Source organism: Hemicordylus capensis, chromosome 4, assembly GCF_027244095.1.
Source record: "Hemicordylus capensis ecotype Gifberg chromosome 4, rHemCap1.1.pri, whole genome shotgun sequence".
NCBI classification, from domain to species: domain Eukaryota; kingdom Metazoa; phylum Chordata; class Lepidosauria; order Squamata; family Cordylidae; genus Hemicordylus; species Hemicordylus capensis.
In genome coordinates this window covers 158,603,005-158,625,395 of record NC_069660.1, presented here as the reverse complement: position 1 = coordinate 158,625,395, position 22,391 = coordinate 158,603,005, and the positions used below count along the sequence as shown (strand labels likewise).

General features: G+C 46.8%; 1 protein-coding gene across 2 annotated transcripts in view; it reads left to right on the top strand.

The window, feature by feature from the left end:
* The window catches only part of BRINP2 (BMP/retinoic acid inducible neural specific 2), an 88,814-nt gene extending 68,372 nt beyond the window's left edge, over positions 1 to 20,442 (top strand). The window contains exons 4-7 of one of the 2 annotated variants that reach the window (XM_053247385.1): positions 3,586 to 3,691; positions 4,253 to 4,489; positions 14,862 to 15,084; positions 18,073 to 20,442. In XM_053247385.1, coding sequence (XP_053103360.1) covers positions 3,586 to 3,691; positions 4,253 to 4,489; positions 14,862 to 15,084; positions 18,073 to 19,186 — 1,680 coding nt within the window. In that variant the 3' untranslated portion in view covers positions 19,187 to 20,442. Of the gene's footprint in view, positions 1 to 3,585; positions 3,692 to 4,252; positions 4,490 to 14,861; positions 15,106 to 18,072 lie in introns of both variants that reach the window. The other variant, XM_053247384.1, reaches the window with a different exon arrangement.
* The last annotated feature ends 1,949 nt before the right edge of the window (positions 20,443 to 22,391 follow it).

Sequence of the window (22,391 nt, the reverse complement as noted above, 5' to 3'; positions counted from 1 at the left end):
GGAAGGCATGCATGGCATGCTGGGAAATGTAGCCCCTCCCAGAGCTTTCCTCTTAGAGCTCTTAAGGGAGGGCCCCCCAACACTGAGAAAAGAGTAGTGCTGTGCAGAGGTCAGCACAATGGGAAATGGCTCTCACATGGAAGGGTTGTTTGTTTGTTTGTTGCCAGTGTGCCCCCTGCTTGAAAAATAGTGAAGGGCATTGTTTTAATGCAACTTCAAGAGGCTCCAGATTTGATAAAAGCAGCAGAGGGTATGAGCCATGCAAGCAGTTTTGTCTGTAAAAATCATACCCAGGGGCTTTCTCATCTTTTCTCTGCAAACGAAATAGCAAAATGGAGAGGATGATTTTTACAGACAGGTGGCTGGTTGGAAAAGGGTGAAGTATCCCTTTTCCACCTCAGCCTGCTGCTCGAATCAAATTCAGAGCCCCGCAGAGCTGATTTAATGTAAACACATGGCACATCTAATTTGGCTCTAAGGCCTCATTCACACAGGAATCCCATAGTTTGCACTACATATATGTTATGGCACCTGTTCAGTCTGCACACAGCTACTTAATTTGCATATTTTACTGTAATAGTAACATTTGGGATTTCACAGATGATTGTGGCAAAGACCGAGTTGGTAAAAAGGGAGGGTAGGGGAGGGTTAATCAAGCTAGGCTAAGCCAAGGAAGGGCAATGGAAGGAGGAGAGGGAAGAAGGGAGGTGAAAATGCCCTTTCAGGAGTTGCCAGGTGGGGTGAGGGATTAAAGATTTCTCAAGACAAAATTTGTGTGTGTGTTATTTATTTATTTTGAGTGTCTGTTGTGATTACTTTGTTATGCCTCATGATGATATCCTGATAGATTTCAGATTCACAGGGGACCAGCTGTCAGTCCAAGGGGTGAGAAGCAAGTAGTGCAGTCCAGGGCAGGTACAGATCCATTTCCAGACTCGGCAGTCAAATGGCCAGAGGCAATGAATGTTGCCTAAGAGAGGCAGGTTCCAAAAGGTTGCAGGCCAAGATGTAGAGCAGATATTCTGTCTGACAGGTTGCTCAGATTGGGGAGCCAAGCCTGAGACAACAGGTTTATGGGATATCGGCAGCACCTTATTATCTTCTTTCATCCTTGGTCTATTAGTTTCTGAGATCACCTGATTTGGTTGCACTAGCAAGCTTCAAATGACCTTGGAGCTACTCCCAGGGAGCTGTGAAGCAGAAGGGATCAGTCCAGCAGTTTTCTCTTGGGTTCTGTGGCAAGATCCCCCCAGTTCAAGCCCGCCACTGGTGCCTTACATCTCCCCATCATGCTTTTACTTTCTTTTTCATGATCTCCTGTCAATACACGCAACAGAGGAATACACGTAACAATCCTAAAGAGAGGTGGTAGAATGGATTGTACCACTTCAGAGTACAGCTGAGGATCTATTTTGAATGCCACCCTGTATTGGTGGTGGTGGTGGGCGGACCCATCTCCTCTCTTTAAGTTGTAAACTGCCCCTAATATACTAGTGTTTAATTGCAGGGAGTTGTTTTAAATGTAGAACAGCATTCAAAAATATGACCTCCCCCACCTGTACTCCAAAGTGGCACAGCCCCGCCTTCTGCTGCAGAAATGTCCCACCTCATACTGCTGCATTTGTAGTCTGGGCTACAACGTTTATGAACTAATCACTTGTCTGCATATTTGAAGTGTTGCTATAATGAGGCTGTTATCATGAGCAGCCAGGCCTGGGCTTGGCTGCCTGTGAGAACCTCTGGGATCCATGTGAATCCTGGTGGTGCTGCAGCACCAGATACAGCACCAAAGCCCAGCTCTTAGCCAAGGTTAAGGGCGTAAACGCCCCCTTAACCTGGCTGCTGGGATCGTGTGTCAGCACAGTCTACTTGCAGCTTGTGCTGACACAGAGATGGGGCCCTAGAGAGTGCCTGTTCCCTGGTGGACTCCCCCAGTGCACTGCGCTTAGCCAGAGCCTGGGATCATGAGTCCCGGCCTCAGAGTGATCCGCCTTGCTCTGTGCTGCATGAAGCAGTGCAGACCATGTGGGAGCACTCTCTGCACTCCCATGAAGCACAGGATAATTGTCTGGGAGAGCGGGGAAGGCAAGGTTTACAAAGCATTCCCACTGCCTGCCTGCCTGGTAGGTCGTGCGAATGGCCACAATGTCTTCTGAAAGCAGCATTTGGGTTTCCGTCATGTGCTGCACCACTTGCAGTTCCTCAGCTGGCACAACCATCTTGGCTGGAAGTAAGTGCAGCTGAGGCAGAGTGACCTGCTGGAGCCTGGGGAGTATAAAGACTTTCCAAGGTCTGAAAGGGGGTGGGGTGGGCAGTTGGAGGAGGAGAACAGGAGGCTGAGCGAAATGCACAAGCAGAGCAGAAAACATAGCAGGATCCCACATGCCAACTATAATGGAAGGATTAGCTGAAGCTGAAGAAGGAAGGGACGTTTTGGGGAGAAACAAATGTGGTGAGAAGGTGAGGAGTTCTTGGCTGTGCCATGAGGGTCAGATAGGCAAGGAGTCAGGCACACAGGTTCCCAACATGGCATCCCCAGCTGTTGTTGGATTACAATTGGTGATCCAAGGTTAGAGAGCCCTAGCGTGGAGAACAAGGTTGTGCCCCCTGAGGTAGTGGGAAGAACTCCAGGGCCCCTTCCAAGTGACACAGCATAGCTTGGATAGAGTGGGGGAAATGTGCCATGATGACACCCAGCCCAGCTTTCAGATCTAATCATGAAACATGAAACAACATGCAGCAGTTTTTTTCAGGCAGCAGATAGAGGTGTGCACAAAAGCCAGGTTGCCCGGTTCGGTTCGAGTCCAGACCAGACTCGAACTGGACTTGGAATGTTTGGTTTTGCTACTTCCTGACCCCACCCCCAGTCTGGTCAATCTGCGATTTAAAATTTTTTTATTCACCCCCTCTGGGGGGCTTCTCCGAGGCTGGGGGGGATCTCCAGAGGTTCCCCCTCCCCCACCAGGCTCCATTATGTGTCAAATTGCCTGGTTTGGGAGGTCTTCAGCCCATTCAGCCCTCACCCCCATGACGGTGGACATTTGGAGTCCGCTGTGCCTGCCCTTTGGGCCTCAATGGACAGTGCATTGGACATGTGTGGCAGCCTCCAAAATGGCCACCGTAACAGGGGTGAGGGCTGAAGAATTCCTGAACTGGGCAATTTCACACATAATGGGGGTTGGCAGGGTGAGGGGGAACCTCAGACTCCTCCCGTGGCTTCAGAGAAGTCCCCCGGAGGGGGGTGAGTAAAAAATAATAAATCATGAACCTCCCAACCCCCCTGCATGGTGGGGGGCAGTTTGGTTTGATAACAAACCGAACTGGGGGGTTTCGGTTCTATATTGGCTCATTGAACTGAACAGGTTTGATGTCGAACCTGTTTGACATTGAACTTGTCTGCACATCTCTAGTGGCAGATTCCAAAAAGGGGCATTGCCTCCAAAAATAAATACTTCAGAGCAGGTAGGGATGTGGGGGGGGGGAGGGAAAGGGAGAGGGAGCAAATGAAAAGAGGGGCATTATTTTAACTTTAATTGGTAAAACTTCTAATCTGCTTTCATAGTCAAGCAATACCCTTCTCTTTAGGTCACTGAAACCAGGACAGGGCCACTTGGCTGCAGCAACTATGACAATCTGGATTCTGTGAGCTCTGTTCTTGTCCAAAGCCCTGAGAACAAAGTTCAGCTACTTGGTAAGGATGCTTGTGCTTTCACTTCCCTTTGCATGCATCTGCATGAGTGGTTCAACACTGTCTAGCTGGGTCCATCTTCTAACTTGGGAGGTGGTGGTTAGTGTTCAAGTAGAAAGTGCAATCTTAATATATTGCTGAAAAGCAGATTACAATGCATTTCTTATAGTGCCTTGCTTGCCCAAGAGATCTCCTGGCTTACAAGATTCACCTCCCATTGTATAGCAAAGAGGCTCAGAATGGGAGCTGTGTGTGTTACATCCCATTCTGACTGAAGGCGTAAACAGAGCTTCTGTGGCTGAAATTCTTCCCTGGCCCAAAACAGTTTCCACACAGGAATTTCTCCCATTTTAAAAAAATCTCTTGTCCAGTCCTGCCCACTGACCACACCCAGATGATGCTCCTGTGAGTCAGATGAAGGGTTGTGTAGGTCAGCTGACCACCTGGCTGCCACATGACAGCGTCACATACACAAAAAAAGGTTATTTGAATGTGCCTGCAGTTTCACTGACAATAATGTACCATTGAACTGGAGCTTGTATCATCTCTGCATGCTCTCTGTAGGTCTGCAAGCACTGGTGCCTGAGCATCTGCGGGAACGCTTTGTAGCAGCTGCCCTGAGCTACATCACCTGCAATTCAGAGGGAGAGCTGATCTGTCGAGAGAATGACTGCTGGTGCCAGTGTGGGTTTAGTTTCCCACAATGCAACTGTCCTGAGACTGACATCCAAGCTATGGAAGAGAGCCTCCTCCAGATCCAAGAAGCGTGGGAAAGTCACAACCAACAATTTGAGGAATCAGGTGAGTTTGGAGAATGTGGATTTTCTAGAACACTGAGAGCCCTTCCTCACAATCAGTGAGAAATAGCTCCGATCTGCAAGGGAGGGAACCTTCAAATACTTACCTCCCCGGCAGATGATCGAGGGCTCCTTCTTGGGTGGGCGGATTGTCCACCCAGACAATTGCCGGCCACTGCTGGCATCGTGGAGGGTTGGGGCCTGGGATGTGTCTTTCCAGCCACTGGAACTCCTGTAAATGCACTGCTTGAGAGCGTGGTGCATTACAGGGATCCTCCCGGCACTGACTGGGAGTCTACTCAAGTGTAGGTGCCAGATGGAGCCACATGGCAGCAACACACAAGCAGTTAGCCCAGGTTAAGGGTGCCCTCATGCCCCAAACCTGGGCTAAGTGGCAGGCTCCATAAATGGGTTTGCTGCTGCGCTGCCACTGGGAGCAGCGAGGCTCCTAACAGTTCACTCATGCTGGCAAAACAAGGCTGGGCTTCCTTAGCCTGGTTTTGCCTGCACGTGTGAATAGCCCCTGAGTTTAGCTGAAGACTGGGGTAGCTATATATATGTCTGTCTATCTATCTATCTCTCTGTCTGTCTCTGTCTGTCTGTCTATCTAAATCAGGGCTGATCTACAATGCTCTCAGAGTGTTGAATACAAATGTACTTTCCCCCATCCTGCGGCAAGCTCTGAGAATCAGTTCTTCAAATTGAACAGGTGAAAAACTTACTGTCGAGGCTGCCAATTGACTAGCATTTGTGATGTCACCCGCACTCTCTTCCCCATTATTTGGAGCAGTCTATTGTATAATTTGTAAATCTGAGCTTACACCATAGGTGAAAATACTCTTTAAAATTCTGTGATTGTTCTTTAAAATCCTGCACCTGTCTTTGCACCTTGATAATTTCAAACTCAGGAAAATTGTCACATTGTGAGTTGGGAAATGTGTTCCATCTTCATTCGCTAGCAAAATCAACCACAGCTTCCTTTGAAACAGATTTCAATATAGCTTCTCCAGTGGAAAGAACCACGAGCTTCTATAATGGATATTGTCCTGTTTTTGAACATTCCATGGGGCAGCCATATTGGTCTTCTATACCCAAAACAACCGAATCTTCTATGGCACCTTAAAAGAGTAACACCTTGCTTGTTATAAAAGGAGTTAATTGCTAATGGTATTGTCTTCTGTGGCCCTTTGTCCCATGAGCTTTCCCAGACAGCAGGCTTTAGTGCAGGTTTTCTGTGAGGCTTTACAGTGAGTTTGAAGTTACCAAAACAACAACAACAACAAAAACCCAGTGCAAATAAGTGGAGGGTGTTTTTTTTTTTACCCTGGAGAAGTAACTTGCCTAGGGAGCAAGAGGTTGCTGGTTTGAATCCCCACTGGTATATTTCCCAGACTATGGGAAACACCTATATCAGGCAGCAGCCTGATATAGATGCTGAAAGGCAAACCACTCCTGTATTCTACCAAAGACAACCACAGGGCTCTGTGGGCGCCAGGAGTCACACTGACTCGACAGCACAACCTTAGCTTTTACTTTATATATTGGGCTACACTCTAACACATGAGGAAAAACCCGAATTGTATGCGAAGTGCTCCTGGATAGCTCACAGGGACTTCAGGGTAAATCTGGCCAATATGTGAACACACACCTCCATTTCAGAGGAGATGAGAACTAAGAGCTGGGTGTGAAAAACTTCCATGCATGAGTAGTGTCTCTGCTCCCAATACTTCTAACACAATTAATTAAAAGAGTTGTCACAGAAGTCGTTGTTTTTGCTTCTGAAGTGTGTTTGGGGGTCACCAGGAGGCTTGAACAGGGTCTCTAGCATAGAATTCTCGAGTTGAAAGGGACCTTGATGGTCTTTTGGATCAACCTCCTGCTCAGTACAGGAATCTGCTGCAGCATTCTTGACAGAAGACCGTACCGTCTCTGTGAAAGAGAGCCCCAGTGAAAGAGAGCCTGCCACTGCATGAGGCAGACTGAGCCACCATCTAACATCCTCCTGCTGTCTTGTCTAAATCTGTTTCCTTGTGGCAGGAGGACCCAAGTCCCTTGCTCCCTGTGCCAGTATGGCAGCGTGCTAGCAGAAGAAGCTGCTGGTGTGGTCTCTGCTGCCCTGCAGCACTGCCCCTTTAGAGGGGGGCATTGCACTACAGACTGAGCAGGGATCTGATTACAGAGATCCTGATTACACAAAGGGGCAATTAGAATATTCCTGATCCCATAGAGTTGCTAATTCAGATTTGACGCTTCAGGCTTTCAAGATATAGGGGCTATTCACATGGATTGCAAAAATCGGGCTAAGGGAGCCTAGCCCGATTTTTGCAGTCCATGTGAACCACTGGGCTCGGCTGTGAGCCCAGTGGTTCCTGAGCGGGTAACCCGCTCAAGTAACCCGCCCCTTAAACTGGTTTGTGGAGCGAGCACAGTTTTTTTTTTTTAAAAGTGAGTAGCCGCACTGCGGCTCCACACCACGGCTCCTCATGAGGAGACACCCAACTGGGAGGCTTAAAAACAGCCTCCCAGCTCGGGGGGTCTCTACAGTATGCCCTGCATGCTCATGCAGGGCATACTGGAGCTTCCAGGGGCCGCGTGGCCCCCGATCCTCCCAGCCCCCACCGGCTCCATCACGGGGCCGGCAGTCGTCTGGGCAGCTGATCCGGCCGCCCAGGGCTGCCGCCCTGCTTGTCTGCAGGGAGAGCGGGCTTAGCCTGCTCCCCCCGCAAACCCTATGGAGGCAGGGTCTCTGTGATCGTGAGACCCGCCTCATACAGGTGAAACTCGGAAAATTAGAATATCGTGCAAAAGTCCATTAATTTCAGTAATGCAAATTAAAAGGTGAAACTGATATATGAGACAGACGCATTACATGCAAAGCGAGATAAGTCAAGCCTTAATTGGTTATAATTTTGATGATCATGGCGTACAGCTCATGAAAACCCCAAATCCACAATCTCAGAAAATTAGAATATTACATGGAACCAAGAAGACAAGGATTGAAGAATAGAACAATATCGGACCTCTGAAAAGTATACAGTGTACTGTGCTTGATTGGCCAGCAAACTCACCTGACCTGACCCCATAGAGAATCTATGGGGCATTGCCAAGAGAAGGATGAGAGACATGAGACCAAACAATGCAGAATTGCTGAAGGCCGCTAATGAAGCATCCTGGTCTTCCATAATACCTCATCAGTGGCACAGGCTGATAGCATCCATGCCACGCCACATTGAGGCAGTAATTGCTGCAAAAGGGGCCCAAACCAAGTACTGAATACATATGCATGCTTATACTTTTCAGAGGTCTGATATTGTTCTTTTCTTCAATCCTTGTCTTCTTGGTTCCATGTAATATTCTAATTTTCTGAGATTGTGGATTTGGGGTTTTCATGAGCTGTACGCCATGATCATCACAATTATTACAAATTAAGGCTTGACTTATCTCTCTTTGCATGTAATGCGTCTGTCTCATATATCAGTTTCACCTTTTAATTTGCATTACTGAAATTAATGGACTTTTGCACGATATTCTAATTTTCCGAGTTTCACCTGTAGTCTAGAACTGCACTTGGACTGCCCATCTCTACTTGCCTCTGGATCCTCTGTTGGATACAGAGACGAGATGCCCTTTTTAAGTGACAAGATGGTAGAGCTTTTGGCTGCCATCTTGTTATCAAGGGAAAGGCTGAAGCTTGAAATCTCTTATTTGGAAATAGTCTCATAAAATGAAAATTGTTTGGCCTGTCACTCAAACATACATGTCCACCAAACACGCCCCCCCCCCCAAAACAAAACCCAAAACAATACCTGGATCCACTAATAACCCAGTCCTGAGCTGCTGCTAATGATTCATGAGGGAACACCGGATTTTGCAGCTGATAAAAGCAGAATTCTGTGAAAAGGTGTAAGAGCTCAAGTTCATGTTTCTTTGCAGCTGTCTCATTTCATGGTGAAAGCCTGCATGTAGCTGGGAGGAGTGAGTTGCTCCAGTGGGGATGTGCCTGGTTTGGCTCTCTCTACAATCCCTCTACACACACACACACACACTTGAGCAGATGAGTTCAAATAACCCGGGTCCCCCAGCTCCTTAGGGCTCCTCAGCTCCCTCCCTCCCTATTTCCTTCATTATCTCCCTCACTACGAGGGGCTGCCGGAGAGAGGGGCGAACACTGGCTCCCTTTCTCCTAGCTATACCCCTGCATGCGCATGTATGTGCGCACACACGCATGCACACACACACACACACACACACACTTACTTACTTACTTACTCTCTCTCTCTCTCTCTCTCTCTCTCTTTCTGCCCCTTGCATAGCTGCCCTGCATACAGTCTTGTCAGTCTCCGATTGGAGCACCCTGGCCTAAGCAAAACACACCAGTATGACATGCAGTGCTATTTTTCCTTTCCATCAGATGCAGGAAAGAGAGAGACTAGCCCTATTCAAGCATTTTTCTATTTGTGGCTGCTGCATCTGAGTACACGAGAGACCTGTAAGCCTTACCTCCGCCTGCTGATAAGTTCTTTCACCCCACCCCCTCTCCACAATTATGGCGTTTTGCTGCTCATGGCAAATGTTGTGCTCATGGAGGGATCTTCCCCTTGATGTGGAATGCAGTTTCACCCCAGCATTCTAATCATGGGAAGACGCAGTCTCTTCGGACAAATGTTGTAAGTGTTGGGGGATGCAGGGGTGTATACCAGTACAGGGGTAGGGCTTGCTGGCAGGATGCTCTCAAACACCGCCACTTCCATAATGCCTGAACAGGTTCCTGAATATGTGCCTGAGATCTGTGGTGAATGGGACAGGGCTGAATAAACTTAAGCTCAGTCTAGGTAAGACATGATTGATGCTAGTGGGGAACTCAGGGGCGTGTTTGGCTGGAGACGTGCCTGTTTTGAATGGGGGCACATTTTCCTAGAAGGAACAGAGTTGCAGCTTGAGGGGTACTGCTGGACCTAGCATTGCTTCTGGGTTCCCAGGCTGTGCCTGAGGCCTGGAGTGTCTTTTCTCAACTTCAGCTGCTATGCTGCCTGCTGCTGGAAGGCAGAGACTGGGCCACAGTCACTCATGCTTTGGTGACTTCCATTTTAGACTACAGTTGTGGACTCTGTGTGGGGCTGCCTTTGAAGACAACTCCAGAACTTCAGTTGGTGGAGAATCTGGTAGCCTAGCCTGCCTGTTAACAGGCCCTTGTGTCATCGGCTGGAAGCATCTGTACTGGGGGCCTGTCAGTGTTGGGACCAGTGTTGGGACCAGTACCAGTTGCAGGGGAGTAACAGCAGGAGAGAGGGCATGCTTCCAGAGGCGTCTGGTGGGCCACTGTGTGAAACAGGATGCTGGATCCAGCAAGGCTGTTCTTATGTTCTTATGACCCACTTCAAAGTGTTGGCTCCTCCCTTGAAAGCCCTAAATAACTTGGGTCCTGAGTACAAGGCTTTTAAGGTCTTCTGATGGGGCCCTGTTCTTGATTTCATCTTATGTGGAGGCTAGATTAGCCTTTACTAGGCTCAGGGAATTTTTCTGTAGCAGCCCTGATGTATGGAACTCCCTTCCAAAAGAGATTCACACACCCTCTTCCCTGTGGGCTGGTCAAAGGTGTGAAAACATCTTTTTGATTCAGATGGTGGCCTTTGAGAATTGTGAAATGTAGAACTGACTGCTGCCTTATCCTTACACATGATTCTGCTGGTTTCTGCTGCTGCTGCTGTTCTCTTGTTATTGTTGGGTGGTTGTTTTTAAATTTTATTTTGGAGTTTTAATTTTGTATTGGAATATTTTTCATTTTTGTTCAATAACATTTTCCTGTGTGAAATTTTCATGAACAGCATTGTTGTAAAATATATGAAGGAAGTAGCAGTCTCCAACAAATATTTATTACATCTCTACACTGCCCCTCCCCTAAAAAGCCTGGGGCTGTGTTTCGGTACACCTCAGCCTTCTTTTTAGGAACATTTGGCTGGGAGAGGGTACTTGGTGCACAGTCCTGCCAGGATTTGAATCTGGGATTCCCCAGTATGAAGATAGCCCTTATGCTGTCAATGCATGCAAAAGCTGCCTTTAAAATTTTATTGATTGATTGATTGATTGATTGTTTAATTTTCATTAAAACAATCCCAAGGCTGTTCACACAAAAATTAAAACAAGACTATAAAAATCACACCATTAAAATATTAGGCTAAAATATAAGACCATAGATTTGACTACAAAGGTTTAAAATACAAGATTAGTCATGGCCTAATCTTGGTGAAGTCAATGGGATCTAGCAATATTAAACATCTTTACTGGGTTTGATATTGAAATGTACCAGAAATACCAATGTAGGCCCCCACTGCAACCACACATAAACCCAGCAGCCCAAAATGCATGCTTGTCATCTGCTTGAATAATCCACAACTAGCCAACCCCCGCACAGAGCATCTGTGCAGTGCTTTGGGGGCAGCTGTTTTCCCCTCCCTCTTCCTCCTGCCCCGGTCTCTCCTCTCTTCCCCTTCCCTCCAGCCCTCCTCCCCTCCCGTTCCTCCCCACACACAGAGCCGGCAACGGGTGGCCAAGAAGGGCTGCACCGCCACCGTTTTTACTTCCTCCCGTCCGCCTGCTGCCCAACACACCTTTCTCTCCATCTGCCCGCTGCCCGCCACCGCCTTTTTCTCCTCCTGCCCACCCGCCGCCTTTCTCTCTCCCCGCCCGCTGCTTGTCGCCACCTTTCTCTCCCTGCCCGCTGCCCGCTGCTGCCTTTCTCTCAGCCTGCCTGACGCCCGCCGCCACCTTTCTCTCACCCCGCCCGCCGCCTTTCTCTCCCCCACCCACCGCCACCTTTCTCTCCCCTGCCCGCCACCGCCTTTCTCTCCCCCCCGACCGCCACCGCCTTTCTCTCCCTCTTCCTTCACCCGCTGGCCGGCCAGCGGCCACTGCCAGCATTTTCTTCCCCCTCTCCTCCTCAGTCGTCGCTTCTTAACTCTCACAGCCTGTCCTGAGAGTTCCGCTGCCAAAGCCTGGGTACGCATGTCCCACTCACCCCCTCTGGCACCAGGCCAGGGCCAGTCCTTCCCACTGCCTCCCTCCTCCCAGCCCAGGCTGCAGCTGAGACAGGTCCTCCTCACAAGGGCCTGGGCCAACGCCCAGCCAATCAGGCACCTCCGCTGGCCAAACAGAGCTCAGCCAATCAGGCGCCTCCGCTGGCCAAACAGAGCTCAGCCAATCAGGTGCCTCCCTCGCCATCGCACACATTGCCTTGCCACATCTCCACGCTGGCTGGCTAAGAGAATTAATTATAAAGATAGTGCTGCTGATTAATTATTTAGGGGAAGTGGAGGTGCTAAATCCAGCCCTGCACTTCCTTCCTAAGCAGCTGGTGGGTGCTATGGGCAGCACTGTGAATGGGCAGCTGGATTGGGCCAAGAACTGCATATTCTGCATTCATTTGCATGCATAAACTGCTCATAGAGCTAAAAAGGGAAGCCTGCTTTCCCATGCACATGCCCTAGCTGGATCAGAGCAAAAGTGAGGTGAGACTTTCCCAGATCTGGGGTGGGGGGGACCCTGCAGTTTTCCAGGATTGTTGTGACTTGAACATCACTTAAACAGTTTCATTTTGTTAACCCAGTGTTTCCACACATTACCCCCTCCCCAAATTAAAACCTTTAAAGAGCATCAGAGCAATTGTGATCACCCCCTTAGAAGAGGCCACCTACAGAGGAGCATAATTTAATATTCTGAGCTTGTTGCCTGATTGCTGGAAGGCTTTCTCTGAGGGTGAGTAATTCTACTACATCCCTTGGCATTGGGACTGAGTAAAAGATCCATTCACCCCCAATGCTGAGTGGCAGCACAACTATTGTCCCATAGCTGAAGCTGATTGGAAGGAGGCAAGATCGGAACAGCAAAACATGCAGAGCCTCCCCCATGCATGGGTACTTGGGCCTCCCAGGACCAGTCCGTTATTTCATAAATGTATTTCTCATGACACACATTTTGGAAATTATTGTGCTCTTATGGAATAAGGTTTGTGACTGATCTTGAGTTTGAATGATTAAAACGTCTAAACATTGAATTTTCTATATGTGACCACATTATTATTGTTGTTGTTACTGTATATACAGTGCACCAGTGTGCATAGTGCTTTACAGAGTAACAATCAAGAAGGGTCCTGCCCTGAGGAGCTTACAATCTAAAATTCTGCAGAGGGAGAAGGGGGAGATGGAGGCAAAGGTAACAGGGGAAGCATATGTCCTCCCTTCAGCTGCATGTAAAATTTAGTTTCAGCAGAGGATGGAGACATTTTTATTCACTTTAAATATGAGTTCATATAAAAACCAGGATAGTCAATACAATTACATCCAATATAGGATACTTACACCATTTAAAAAAATGTATACGAACAATCACAGCTCCTCAAACAAGACGCAAAATATTGGATTCATCTTCGATAACATTTATCCAGTAAAAATTGTTTTTCCAATAATTTATTTCCCAGTACTGTGTCAATTTCCAAAGAATGTCTAGATATTTTTAAAATATATTGAATTTCCCCCTTCCTAAATCTAATACGATATGTCAGCTTCAATAAATCTGTTGTAAGCCAGCACTTACTTAACCACTGCTGTATGAAGACTAAAGCTGCCATCCTCAGCACACGCATTGTCCCTGTTCCTCTCCCTCTGAACCACTTGGGACAATTTGCCGCTGAAGGAGAGAGAAAATAAGCAGAGGTTGAGCAAAGCAGCTAGTGGCTCCCGCTTCCCTGTGTGATTGTTTGTGGTTCTCTCCAGCCGTCTTTGCTTGTGCCCAGGGCAGATTCAGAATTCCTAGCAGTCAAAGCTGGGCTGTTTTTGAGCTGGTGAATGTAATACGTAGGTAAGCTCTGAGCCTACTTCATCTTTAGGCTTGAATTGCAACTCAGTCTGAAAATCAGATTTTGACAAGAATCTCTGAATTGGGCAGGGCAGTTTGAATCTTGGCCATGGATGACATCAATGTCCGGTTTAAAACAGACTCAGCTTTTTGGCACCCAGACTTGGAATTTCAGATTTGGAATGTAAAATTTCAAATTTTAAATATGTATGGGATTTATACACTGTCATTTAACATTTGGGGACATGTGAATAGAGCAACCTCTTCTTTCAGTTTAGGTCAACATTTCTCCATCACATCCTCCTGCAAAGAGATGTGGAGGGTTCCTTTGTTCTGGAACAACCTTCCCCACTAGGCCTCTCCTTCCGCACTGGGCTGCTGCCTAATGCTGCAGTCCTGCATACAAGACAGTAGGATGGAGTGGGCCTCCACTGATATCCATCATAAGGCTCTTCTCCCCAGTCATGCCACCTCTGTGCTGTACACCCTACTCCAGTGGTGGGTGAATCACCGTACAGAAAAATGCAATCCAGAGAGATCCAAATGTAATTCAGTAGATTATTCCCAATGCATTTTGAAATATAATTTAAAGGGGAATTATATAACAATTAAATTGACACAACTTTGCACTCCCTTGCCTTTTTAACACTCCATTCATGGAGGGACTATGTCTCCAGTCCATTTGTCTCCAAGCTGGGTGGCACACAGGCCCTCCAAGAATGGAGTGTTAGGAAGGAATCCAACCCTTGAGTTGCAACACCATTTTCCCTGAAGAAGATACTTTGAGGATGTATTGGGGTGTACTGTACCTTTTATTAACTGGATTCGCATGTACTTGGCTTTGAGGATTGCATTAGTGCAGCCCTCCATTTTGTGTCTATAGTGTACAGTCAGGTTATTCACTTCAAGCTGAGCTCCTTACACAGGAGAATCCAGTGGCTTGCTCTCCTCCAGGCTTCCATACGTGGAACCTGCTTCTGTCGAGACAGTCCCCTGGAGACTGGGGAGCCTGAGTTCCAAGTGTTCCAAGATGAGGGAGAGCAGTGTCCCTGCTTGGAGAGAATGGCTGGTCACATTGCAGCACACCCAGCATAGAGACAGTTTTGGCTGGGGAGATGAGGGTTACCCTGGACATCAGTGAAAGCTCTCTGCATCCATGCATGGAGCGCTGTAGCCTTAAGCACATTTTACATGCTCAGCGGAATCAGATGTAAAGCTTCCTGGACGGCATCACTTCAGTCTTTAGGTAGAAGATGCATGTTTGAATGGAAGATTCCTTGCAAGTGGAAACAGAATGCTAGGGAGAAAGCTAGGCAGACTGCCTCCCTGACATGCTAGTTTTCTGTGTGCAGGGAGCTTTTTTCAGGGGTGAGCATTAAAACATGCTCCCTTCACCAGCAACCTGAAGTACTGCAGCCCAGGACAAGCTTTACCACTTGGCCCTGTACATTCTTAGAGGAGCTATGGCATCTTGGTGTCACCTGCCAAGGCTTCCCTCTCACTGATGCACCTTTCTGTCCTGACAGAGGAACTGCAGATCCTGGTGAAGAGGTTGCCGGTAGACCGCTTCTTGAACATAACGGCCATCTCCCAGTACTGGGCAATGGACCTTGACATTCAGCATCGCTATCAGAAACTGGGCACCACCTTGAAAATGCTCTCCAAGAAGACTCATCGGATTGTCCGGCGCCTTTTCAATCTGGCCAAACGCTGCCGCAGGCAACCTCGCTTTAGACTTCCAAAGGAGAGGTCTGGTATACCTATAGACAGGTCTGTTTGGCCACAATCCATCACAGGGCTAGGTGCATTACTTTGAGTAGGCTTAAGTATGCCTAGCTCTGTGCTGGATTGTGGCTGTTGTCTTTTGTTGGAAACTTGTTGCATGGGATTGAATGCAGAATCTGGAAGCCTGAGACTCCTAAGAGATGTTCTACAGAATTCTGGATTATACCATGAGGTTGTAGTTGGATCTATCTCTGTGTGTGTTCATGCTTTTGGATCCTTATCCATGTAAAAACAAACAAGCATGTGGTAAACTTTGAACCTTTCCCTCTAATGTTCTTGACTGGTACAGGCAGGAAGGTTCTGTTGTGTTGTGTAATCTGGCAGGGTATTCAGACCTGCCATTTTTAACTAGACGTGGGACAATAATCTGAAGCAGAGTGCTTGAAGATGTAAGACCCACTGCTCAAATTATTAGAGTAGCCCCAATTTGAGGTGGGCACAGCCACGTTTGAGCTTGCCTTTTCTCAAATAGGGTTTGTATCCTGTCTCCACCGTTTGCAGTGAGAGATCATGAAGTCTGCAAACTCCACAATTATCCAGATGCAAATGACAGGCAGTCCCACACATCCTGGGAAAGGCTCTGTGAGGAGCTTATTTGTAGCTGGAAATCAGCTGCAGTTTCACCCAGATGCTGAAATGGGACTTTAAAATAGAAAGCTCCAAATCTAGTGACTGAATTCTAGCAAGACCAGTGCCACTTCTGTCGTGCCTCATTATCTGTCCCTTTCCCACAGCTGGTAGAGATGAGCAAGTCTCTCCCTTTCTTTATTGTTCTGTAGGCTCACTCTGTCCTTCTCCTGCTCTGCCAGTCTTGTGGTTTAGTTTATATAATTTCTAAAATCAAGTTTGTAGTTGGTGCAGAGGTGAACCTAGGGAAAATAGCGCCTAGGGCAAACACTGAAATTGCGCCCCCTGTCCAAGCATCTGACACCCATCTTTCAGATAACTTTACCATAATATCAGCTCAAAAATACAAGTCAAACTCGTTAATCTTTTAATATTTCAAAAACTATTTAGCAGTGGACTTAGCCAGACCAAAAAATGCTGGAAAACTACACATTTCAGTATGCTGGGGCTCATGAAATACCCAAATACTATGTGGAGATGTACTTGGAAAACTAAACAGAAGTGCCTGTCTAATTCTCTACTATGCATTGTAGCATCACCATTACATAAGTTTTAAAAATCAATGGAGAATTTGACTTTTCCCAGATACTCTGTAAATAATTAAAGGATATGCAGAGTAAACTGTGTCACTGCTTGGAATATATTCCAGTCTTTCAGAAAGACAGTTAAAATGAGAGAAAGAGAGCAAGAAACTCCCAGTGGGCCTTAATATTAAGGGTTTCACACTGATTCAAAGACAAACTCACCATTAATAGCCTTATTAGCAAGACATCACATTTAACTCACTTATCACAAGAAGCAAAGTAAGAGCAAATGAATACAATCCTAGCTCTTAAGCGTCAGCTCAGTATTCACAAGCCCTGATTCTCTGTACATAGTGCCAATCTGAATATGTGTACAGTGTCTTATATTATATTATTATTATTATTACCCGTAGCCCCTTTGGGGGGCTTCCTAAAGGCTGGGTTTTTTTTGCAAAGATTCCCCCTCACCCCGCTGGCCTCTAGGCCTCGCAGGGACCATTTGAGCATGTGCAGTGGCCATTTTAAAAAATAATCTTTTTTTTTAAAGGCCACTGAAAACAAAATGGCCACTGCGCATGCTCAAATGGCCTCTGCAAAGCCTGGCATGACCTAGAGCCTCACAGAGGCCATTTGAGCATGCACAGTGGCCATTTTGTTTTTGGCAGCCATTTTTTTTAAAAAAATTAATTTTACAAAATGGCGCCCCCCTTCAAGTGGCGCCCGGGGCATGTGCCCTGCCTGCCCTACCCCTAGATATGCCCCTGAGTTGGTGCATCTGCAGTTTTCTACAGTCTTCAGCTTGTATCTGTTTTGCTTACAGATTAATCTTGAATACCAACACATGTGTGCATTGTAAAGCAGTGCCCCCAAAGGGACACTGAAGGGATCGTTTGACCACATCCAGATTCTTTTTGGGGGGGTGATTGAATAAATGCACATACGCACTAGGTATGCATTGGTAACATGTAAGAAAAGAAACGATGCAAACAGAAAACTGTGTATGTACAGCAACTTTAATGGAAAGGTCCTGAAGTGAAAAGCAGAAGAATAACTAATTGCTAAAGCATAAGTCATGTTTTCCCAGAAACATGATCAGATAATTGGAAACCCCCAAATCCCAATGTGTGACAATGTCTATATTGTCACCATAGCGATCTACTACAATTACTCAGTTTAAACTCCTTTCCTGCCACAAAACCATTCATTGCATAGAAATGCTAAATAGTCAAAGAATTAAAGTGTCAGGCTCAGGAGCAAGTGAACTATTATAGTCTAAAGCTTGCTCAGATTTGCTCCCAGAAATTCTTCAAATTCTACTATATCAATTTTGAGGCTGAATGTCCTCCATGTGAGTTCAGCATGTGAGTTCAAATTTCAGATACTGAATTTCACATTCAAAATGTGAAAGTTTTCAAATATTTTGTATTTACAAATCTATGCCTAAAACAAGCAAATATGAACAATTCTAGTTTATTTGCATAATGTTCTCACCCCAAGTGTGTATTTCAGTGTAATATTGTTTATTTATCATATTTTTGCCACCTGATATGTACATTTCGATGTGGTGTATAAAACTTAAAGCACAATATAAAACAGAATTAAAACAGTTAAAACAGTCTGATAAAATAAAAACAAATTAAACAGTTTAAAATTAATTTCAGTTTAAAAATTAGGGTTTTCTTGGAGAATAATTCCACTTACTTTCTTTGGTGGGTGTGGCACATAGGATAGACTGGCCTAAGGTGTCTGTTTTATTGATATGGAAATAATCTTTCTTTCCCAATACCCTCCTCTCTCATAGACCTATGACTTATTGGTGGAGTCGGATTCAGTCCCTCCTCTACTGCAGTGAGACGTCTGTGCTAGGGACCTTTGTGGAAGAAAGTCACAGCTGCACCTGCCCCCATGATCAGCCCTCCTGCCAGGGGACCATTCCATGTGCCTTGGGTGAAGGACCAGAATGTGCTGCCTGTGCAGTGGAGAATGCCACCAACTGCAGGTCCTGCAATCCTGGCTATGTCCTCACCCTGGGGCTGTGCCGCCCAGAGGTGGCAGAGTCCCTGGAGCATTATTTGGGGTTGGAGACAGACCTACATGACCTGGAACTTAAATACCTGTTGCAGAAGCGGGACAGCCGGATTGAAGTGCACTCCATCTTCATCAGCAATGATATGCGCCTGGGGACCTGGTTTGACCCCTCTTGGAGGAAGCGGATGCTGGTGACCCTGAAGAGCAACAAGTACAAGCCAGGCTTGGTCCACCTCATGTTGGCCCTCTCCCTTCAGATCTGTCTCACCAAGAACAGCACCCTGGAACCGGTCATGGCTATCTATGTCAACCCCTTTGGGGGTAGCCACTCAGAGAGCTGGTTTATGCCAACCAATGAGAGTGGCTTTCCTGACTGGGAAAGGACTAACGTGGATGCCTCTGGCCGGTGCCAAAATTGGACCCTCACTTTAGGCAACAAGTGGAAGACCTTCTTTGAGACGGTCCATGTCTACCTGAGGAGCCGCATCAAGTCTCTCAATGACAGCTCCAATGAAACCATCTTTTATGAGCCCTTGGAGATGGATCCTTCTAAAAACCTAGGGTACATGAGTATCAATAGCTTACAAGTCTTTGGCTACAGCTTGCCCTTTGAATCTGATGCCATCCGGGACCTCGTCCTTCAGCTGGATTACCCCTATACTCAAGGCTCCCAAGACTCTGCCATATTGCAGCTAATTGAGATCAGGGACCGAGTTAACCGTCTCTCTCCACCGGGCAAAACCCGCCTTGACCTTTTCTCTTGCTTGCTCCGGCATAGGCTCAAACTGGCCAACAATGAGGTGAGTCGGATCCAGTCTACCCTGCAGGCCTTCAATGCCAAACTGCCAAACCCAGTGGAGTTTGAGACTGGTAAACTGTGCAGCTAGCCTTGGGGGTGGGGCAGGGCTGCTCTTGTAGCCCTGGAATGGAGGACTGGGGAGAGAAGCGGTGACTTCCAAAGGCCTTACTTCTGTGCCAGCCTTGTGTTTCGGTGAGGCAGCCAGTGCCTCAAGACCTCTGGCGTTTGGGGGCTCCTTGACACCAATCTCTGGAGCAACATTACTGAGAAGTAGCAGCTCAGGTCCACCTGAAGCGCTACCCTGCTGAAAATCTCTTGCTTCCGCTGCTGAACAAGCCACACAATTTCCTTTCCTGCAGGCTACATTTGTGGAGCATGCAAGAAAATGTACAGGCACGCAAAGAAACCAGTCAGTGGCGACAGACGGGGAAGAGAGGTGACGTATGGGAGCCTGGTAGGAGTGGCAATAAAGACTTGGCTTTTGTTATCCAACATCTTGGCCAGGAAGCCCCTAATCAGAGATGGAGAGATACAGCAAAAGGGTTGGACACAATTGTTTCAAGTGCTTTGAAAATACTCACTGAGGCAAACCTTTCTGTGACCCTTGCCTCCCTTGGCGCAGTGTACTTTTGTATTGTTTTTATGGGCGTCTCTAATAACATCACAGCCTTTATGTTTTCTGTGTTGTTTTCTATGGCTGCCACCCTAAGCACATTTTCTTGGATGTCAGCTCCACTGAGATCAGCAGGACTTGCTCCTTGCAAGGAAATGTGTTTAGGGACTGGGTATGAATTCTTGGTTTCAGCTGCCTCACCATCATCCTGGCCCACAATGTTGCTTTCCCCCCTAATCCCACTCCTTTGGGGTGAGATCCTTTCAGTACTTATTCTAATGGGTAATGACATGTGAGGCAAGCAAAGTGTGGCTGATTTGTCCTTTTCTTTCAGCCATGTACTGGGGAGCACATCACCCTCTTCTAATCCATTCATGGACCATGATCTTGTCATACCTAAAGAATTTCACCAGGGGGGAAAAGCATCCATAAAGAGCATCTCTGGTAACAAACGAGCAGTGGTTGTTCAATGTATATTTGGAGCCCAAGGGATGACTGGCCTTTCAAACATTTATTTATGTATGCATTGGTTTAATTTGTTGGCTTTTAAAAAAAAGTATTCTACTTTTGCATTTTTTATTTGGAGAGGGATGTTTGTTTCCAGTTGACTGCTCCAGCTGGATTACGTTTTGGCCAAATGTATCTGTTTTGCTATATTTTGTATGGGGGGAAATAGACTTTTTTGGAGGAGGAAAAAAAAGGAAAGAAGTAAACAATCAAAAGCCTCTTAATGACTTCTTCAATAGTTTCTTTGTGTTTGTGTATGCCGATTTCTGAATGCAAAGAAATAAACAGCACAAAGTGGGTACATCTACACTCACACTCTCAAACATCAGTAATTTACTCCAGGCGTAACTTGAGTGCTAAAGTACTTCATTTCTGTACTGTGGACTACCATTCTCTCTTCCCTCAACTGGTGGCGTGGGCAGCATAGAAGTGAAGTAACATACTGCTACAGTTACCAAGTAAGAACACAATCTCCCAAGTCCAGAGGGACTCTACCTTTAAAAAAGAGAGTGGGGGCTAACAAGGGGAGGGCTACTGCCTTCATAGCCTAACTGCACTTTTACATAGGTTACCCAGGAAGCTGTGGTGTACTGAGTCAGACCATAGGTCTATCTTGTTCAGGTCTATAGTGATTGGTAGCAGACCTCCAGGATTCCAGACAGGGACCTTTCCTAGCCCTACTTGGAGACACCAGAGATTGGCTCGGGGATCTTCTGCATGCAAAGTAGATGCTCTTCCACTGAGCTATGATTGTGCCCCAAGGGGCACTTGGTTTGCTGCTGCTGGAAACAGGATACTGAACCTGGAGTACCCTTGACTAGATCTAGCAAGGCTGCTTTTATGTTCTTACAACTAGAATAGAACTCCCAAGAGGGGAGCTGTTTCCCTGCTCTTGGCAAGCCTAGCCCTCACAGTACGTAGCAGGGGGCCTGAGTTTAATCCAAGTCTCTTCTGCACTCAGCAATCTTCCTGCAAGCTGAAACCTCACCTTCTCTGAACTGCAGCTCAAAATCCTTGAGAGATGCCGAGATTAGCAATTAAGCTGCTGCCTTGACTGATGCCAGAGATTCTAAGCATCTCACAGGAAAGCGCACCTGCCATCATGCGGCACATTCCAGTTATTCCCCCTCTAGTACACACCTGCTACAGTGTTCATGCCAAAAACTACCCGCTGCGATGACTCTGCCAGGCAGCTGCGCACTCCGGCTGCATCCTTGTAATACACACTTGCTGCTTGTTCCAGTTACACCCCAGGAGAACTCACCTGCCTGCCATGAAATTGAACACAGCACAGTGTCCAATTAAAATTCTCTTGGAATGTTTAGGGGGAAAATGCTCTCTGTGCTGTTGGTAGAACATACTTGCATCAACAGTCGAGGATTATAGAACAGAATCAAAAGGGATTTCTACAGATCTTCACAGCCAATCTGATTCTTTTAAACATGGGATATATCATAATTAAAGCAAGGGTGACAGAAACCTGACTTTTCCTTGAAAACCTCCATGCTAAGGAAACCTTTTAACTGGTTGCTCCATTGCTGAACAGATATTTAGATCAGGGATGGTCAAGTGGTGGAGTTTGCCCTGGTTCCATCTAGCCTCCTTACTCTCTGTACCAACTTGGCAAAAGAAGGCACCCTTCCTATTGGGAAATGAGATATTGTCCTGAGCGTCCCACCTAGAAATGCATAGTTGCTTGCTGTGTTCTTCCGCAGCACCTGTTCATCTCAATGGGGCTTTCACTAGAAAAAAATGGCTTGAAAATAAGTAGGTACCTGTTTATTTTCCAAGAACCTGGCGACAGCATGGCTTGAATGGATGCGTCCCAGGGTTACTAATGCACCCACTTTATTCTTGTGCAAAATAGGTTATTTTGAATGGCATACTCCTGCCTCTGCCAATATTTCTCACCAGTAGGAAGTGATGCCTTCTTGTAGGGTACTGAAATCCCATCCAGCTCACTGAGCTTGTGTGCAGCATGACCTACGTAGAACTCTAAGGTGCAGACAGTGGGTCTTGAACTGATGACCTATCGGGCAGAGATTCAGCCTATGCACCCTAACTCTGATTACAGGAAATTGCCAGGCGCAGCCTCTTGGCACCAATGGGCTAGAATAGGTCAGGTGATATTTGCCAACCCCTATAAAAACATGCAGGTCAGGCTTGCTTACTG